Source organism: Crocuta crocuta, unplaced genomic scaffold (assembly GCF_008692635.1).
Source record: "Crocuta crocuta isolate KB4526 unplaced genomic scaffold, BGI_CrCroc_1.0 scaffold1391, whole genome shotgun sequence".
NCBI lineage: Eukaryota > Metazoa > Chordata > Mammalia > Carnivora > Hyaenidae > Crocuta > Crocuta crocuta.
Genome location: NW_027532660.1, coordinates 34,731 through 40,883, shown reverse-complemented (window position 1 = coordinate 40,883; position 6,153 = coordinate 34,731). Strand labels below are relative to the sequence as shown.

General features: G+C 36.1%; 1 protein-coding gene across 1 annotated transcript in view; it reads left to right on the top strand.

Moving 5' to 3' along the window:
• VSIG4 (V-set and immunoglobulin domain containing 4) overlaps window positions 1-6,153 on the top strand; it is a 28,911-nt gene that overhangs the window by 14,362 nt on the left and 8,396 nt on the right. Inside the window, 2 exon segments of the mRNA XM_077780701.1 lie at window positions 5,187-5,207; window positions 6,080-6,147. Of these exon segments, the coding sequence (XP_077636827.1) occupies window positions 5,187-5,207; window positions 6,080-6,147 (89 nt within the window).

Sequence of the window (6,153 nt, the reverse complement as noted above, 5' to 3'; positions counted from 1 at the left end):
ATGTTGTTTTTATACCTATTATTTTTTCTTTGGGTACTACTTTCACTGCCTCCAATAAGTTTCATATGTTGTGTTTTCATTTTTGACAATCTCAAAATGTTTTCTTATTTCCTAATAATTTTTTTTAAATTTAACCCACTGGGTAATTGGGAATGTGTCATTTAATTTCCACATATTTGTGAATTTCTCTAATTTTCTTCTGTTAATGATTTCTAATGTTATTTCATTGTGGTTGGACAAAGTATTTTGCATTGTTTCTTTTTAAACATTTTTATTGTTTATTTTTATTTATTGAGAGAGAGTGAGGGAGAAAGAGAGAATGANAGAGAGAGAGGGGAGACACAGAATCCTAAGCAGGCTCCAGGTTTTGAGATGTCAACACAGAGCCTGACGCGGGGCTCAAACTCACAACTGTGAGATCGTGACCTGAGCCAAAGTCAGATGCTTAACCTACTGAGCCACCCAGGTGCCCCATTTTGCATTGTTTTAATTGTTTCAAATTTACTGAGCCTGATTTTGTGGCCTAATATATGGTCTATTCTGGATAATGTTCCATAGGCACTTGAAAAGCCCATGTATTCTGCTGTTGTGTGGAGTGCTTTGTATATGTTGGTTAGATCCATTTAGTTAACAGTCTTATTCCAGAACAGTGTTGTTCAAAGCTTCAATTTTCTTGTCATCTTTCATCTAGTTTTTCTATCCATAATTAAAATTAGACTATTGAAACCTCAAACTATTATTGTTGAATTATTTATTTTTCCCTAAAATTGTCAGTTTTTGCTACATGTATTTTGGGGCTATTTTATTAGAAGCACATATGTTTATAATTGTAATGTTTTCTTGATGGATTGACAAAATTATAAAATGGACTTCTTTGTCTCTAATAACAATTTGTGTTTTAAGTGTATTTTGTTGAATATTTGTATAGCTACTCCAGTTTTATTTTAGTTACTGTTTGCATGGTATATATTTTTTCATACATTTACTTTCCTACTTTTTTTTCACTGATACTTTGTTTTTTTTTTAATAGTTTATTGTCATGTTGGTTTCCATACAACACCCAGTGCTCATCCCCACAAGTGCTCTACTCCATCAAAAACCTTCCCCTCTCCCCCATACCCATCAGTCCTGTTTGTTCTCAACATTCAAGAGTCTCTCATGGTTTGCCTCTCTCCCTCTCCCCCACCCTGTTTCCCCCCTTCTTCTCTCCCACGGTCCTCCGTTAAGTTCCTCTTAATCCTCCTATACGTGCAAACATATGGTAGCTGTCCTTCTCTGACTGACTTATTTCGCTCAGCGAAACTTCNGGGTAAATTCCTAGCAGTGCTATTGCTTAAACCACATCTTCTTGATCCATTCATCAGTTGATGGACACTTAGGCTCTTTCCATGTTTTGGCTATTGTGGAGAGTGCTGCTATGAACATTGGGGGCCATGTGCCAATCCTGTTGTCCCTTGGATAAATTCCCAGAAGTGCTATTGCTGGGTCCTAGGGGAGTTCTAGTGTTAATTTTTTGAGGAACCTCCACACTGTTTTCCAGAGGGGCTATACCAGTTTACATTCCTACCAACAGTGTAGGAGGGTGCCCGTTTCTCCACATTCTCGCCAGCATCTACAGTCCTCTGATTTGCTCATTTTAGCCACTCTGACCTGCATGAGGTGGTATCTAAGTGTGGTTTTGGTTTGTATTTCCCTGATGAGGATGGATGCTGAGCATCGTTTCATGTGTCTGTTGGCCATCTGGATGTCCTCTTTGGAGAAGTGTCTGTTCATATCTTCTGCCCATTTCTTCACTGGATTGTTTGTTTTTTGGGTGTGGAGTTTGATGAGTTCCTCATCAAAGGATACTAACCCTTTATCTGATATGTCATTTGCAACTATCTTTTCCCATTCTGTCTGTTGCCTATTAGTTTTATGGATTGTTTCCTTTGCCGTGCAGAAGCTTTTAATTTTGATGAGGTCCCAATAGTTCATTTTTGTTCTTGATTCTCTTGACTTTGGGGATGTGTCAAGTAAGAAATTGCTGAGGTGGAGGTCAAGGAGGTTGTTTTCTGCTTTCTAATCTAGGGTTTTGATGGTGTCCTATCTCATGTTCAGGTCCTTTAACCATTTTGAGTTTATTTTTCAACACCTTTATGTGTTTGAATCCTAAATATACATACAATGGAACTAGATTGTTTTCTTTTTTAATGAAAGTTGCCTTTGTAAACTTTGTTCTATATTGAGTACATATGACACACAATGTTACATTAGTTTCAGCCATACAACATAGTGATCCAATATCTCTATATGTTATGCTATGCTAACCAGAGGTGTAACTACCACCTGTCACCATATAATGCTATTAGAATATCTTTGACTATATTCTTTATGCCTTTTATTCCCATGATTTATTCATTCTATAATTGGAAGATTTTATCTCTTACTTCCTTTTCCACATTTTTCCCTTCCCCCAATCCCGGTTCCCTCTGGCAAGCATCAATTTGTTATCTGTATGTATAGCTCTGATTATGCTTTCTGTTTATTTGTTTGTGTGTTTTGTGTTTTAGATTCCACATAATTATGTTTTCCTATTCACTCTACCAATCTTTGCCTTTAAATTTGATAATTTAATCTATTCATATTTAATGTAATTGTTTATAAAATAGGATTTGTGTTTGCCATTTCATTNGAGTCTGTGTCTCCCTCTCTCTCTGACCCTCCCCTACTCACGCTCTCTCTCTCTCAGAAATAAATAAAAAACATTTAAAATTTTTTAAAAATTACATCTTTATACATTATAATCACATCAACATTATTGCTTTATGTCTTTGTCTTTTAAATCAGATAGAAAAAAAGAGTTACAAATAAAAAATACATTTATATGTTCTTTATATTTACTTATGTAGTTATATTTATTGTTGCTTTATTTCTTCATGTTGATTCAAGTTACTATCTAGTGTCCTTTTATTTCTGTTTGTAGACTACCCTTTAGGATTCTTCATAGGATAAATCTGCTGGTGACAGACTCACCCAGTTATTGATTATCTTGGAATACTTTAATTTCTCCTCTGTTTTTAAATGGCAGTTTTGCTAAATGTAGAATTCCTAATTGAAATGTATTTTTAGTACTTTGAATGTTATCTCACTATCTTCTGGCTTCCATTGTTTCTAATGAGAAATCAGTCATAAATCTTTTTTATATATAAATGCATGTTATTTTTTTAAGAAAATATTTCTTTTAATTCAAGTTAGTCGATATACAGTGTAATACTTGTTTCAGGAGTAGAACCTTGTTCTTCATCACTTACATATAACACCCAGTGGTCATTTAAACAAGTGCTCTCCTTAATGCCCATCACCCACTTAGCCCCTCATTCCACCCACCTCTCCTCCGTCAATCCTTAATTTGTTCTCTGTATTTAAGAGTCTCTTAAGGTTTCCTTTCATCTCTGTTCATCTCTTTAGTTTCTTAAACTCCACATATGAGTGAAAATTCAGAATCTCATACATGATGACTTGCTTCTCTCTTGCTGCTTTTGATATAGTTTCATTGGCTTAGGCTTTTGATTATGTGTCTAGGTGTAGATGTTTGTTTATTTTCTAACTGGGGTTCATTGAGAGTCTTATATTTGCAGAATAATACTTATAATNNATTATTTCTAGTAAAATTTTTCCCCCTAGTGATTTTTTCTTTTGGTCATTGTGCCTTTCAACTCAATTATTTGTAGATGGCTCCTGTGTTATAATTTATGTCTCTATTTGGTTTGAATAAGTTTCATTCTTCCAGTTCTTCAGACATGAAATTTTTAGTTTTTTAACAGATTTAAAATAATTCATTTAAAATCATTGTTGTTTTTTTTTAAATTTTTAAAAAATGTTTTATTTATTTCTGACAGAGAGAGAGATAGCGTGAGCAGGGGATGGTCAGAGAGAGAGGGAGACACAGAATCTGAAACAGGCTCCAGGCTCGGAGCTAGCTGTCAGCAGAGAGCCTGACACGGGGCTCAAACCCACAAACTGTGAGATCATGATCTGAGCCGAAGTCGGACACTTAACCGACTGAGCCACCCAGGCACCCCTAAAATCTTTGTTTAGGAAGTCCAATACCTGTGCTATTTCTTGATTTTTTATCCATTGATTTTCTATTCATTGATATTTTTTACCTGTTTATGAGCTATACTTTCTAATTTCTTTGAATATCTCATATTTATATTAAAAACTGGAGTTTTTCATATATAACATAGCAATTCTGGAAGCCTGATTCTCTCTCTCTCTAAGGCTTAGAATTGGCATTGCTTGTTGTTTTAGTTGCTGTTTATTTGTTTAGTGACTTTTCTGAACTAATTCAGTATAGTCCTTTGTATTCATTATCATGGATGGCCAATGAAGTCTCTACTAGTAAAGCTTAATGGTCAGCCAATCATTGGATAGAGAATTCCTTAAATACCTAAGACAAACAAATGTCCGACTGTTTTCTAAAGAGCTCTGTTGCCTGTTGAAATATGTCTTCAACACTCACTCAGGCAGTTTATAACTGTGCCATAACCTTCACTCCCTGCTTACACAGAGCCCCAAGGCTAGCAAGAGGTAAAGGCTTATGACCTTCTCATGTCTTCCTGAACATGAACACAGCACTATGCTTGGCAGTTGTTTTCCTTCTGGATTGTTAGGAACGTGTTAGAGATTTTCATAACCCCTATTGACATTTGACTCTTCCTTGTAAATTTTTTGCTCAGTCTCTTGTTTCCCTCAATTGTTATCCATTGCTTCAGGCAGATTTGTGACACATATACGCCTTTCCCAATGGAAAGTTTTAGGACTGAGTAACCAATAAAGGCAAGCTTTTTGAGTCAGAGAACCACCAGACAGGTCAAATAATGACAGTTGTTTGGAAACTAACCTGTTCTGCTCACTCAAGGCTACTACTGGTCTGGGGAGGAGTAATGGGTTTAGGAAAAGTTAAAATGCCACAAAGTTGCTGTTATTAACAACATTGAGGTGCTTTTATTCTAAAAAATACTCCCTGGATNTTGATGCTGTTTGTTTGGAAAAAAAGTTGATTTTGCAAAATTTTGCCAGCTATTTCATTGCTTTTGTAGAGAAGCAAATATCCTGAGATCATAACTCTACCATTTCCACTGACATCACTCTTCTTTGTAATACTTCCTAAATCTCTCTCAATAAAATTAATATCTAAATTTCAGAAGTTATTAAAAACAAAATATGCCTTTCAATCCATGTTGAAAGATGCTCTGGACTATAACTACACATTTATTGGGAGTCTATGAATCTTGGTTTAAGAATCTTGCCTTAGACAATGAGAAACAATGAAATCTGGCCATGTGTAGCAACATGGATGGACCTTGAGGGTGTTATGCTGAGCGAAATAAGTCAGGCAGAGAAGGACAAATATCATATGTTTGCACGTATAGGAGGATTAGGAGGAACTTGACGGAGGAACAAGGGGGAGAAGAAGGGGGGAAATGGTGGGGGAAAGGGAGAGAAGCAAACCATGAGAGACTCTTGAATGCTGACAAAAACTGAGGACTGATGGATGTGGGGGGAGGGGGTATGGGCATGGAGGAGGACACTTGTGGGGATGAGCACTGAGTGTTATGTGGAAACTAATTTGACAATAAACTATTAAAAAAAAAAAAGAATCTTGCCTTAGAAAGATGTGAAGGATGAACAGGTAACATGCAACTTTCCAGCATCATAAGAAAATTGTTGAGACAGGTCCAGGTATGGACCTGATTGGCCTTTACTTACTTTCTCATACTTAGCTTTTTTTATTTACTTACTAATTTCTCCAGGACATTCAACTGTTCACTCAAGNAAGAGTTAGAAAGCTCCTGTGGGAAAAGAGAAAACTCTTAATTCTGTTTTGCTCCTAATCTGACTTGCTGTGGGACTTTGGTTATGTTGCCTACCCTCCATGGGCCTCATCCTATCACCAACATTAAGAAATGAAGATACCTCATCTCATAGTACCACTGACCAATACAGACCCAGGAATTCTGGAAAGCTCAATATAAATACCCAGTTAAAATATACAAAATGTTCAGTCACCCTCTGCCTCAGAGTTCTTGGCTGAAAGAGAGCCCTCTGATCCTAATACCATGTTCTCATAGCAACATCTACAGTGACTTCGTTTTGGAACTGGACCACTAA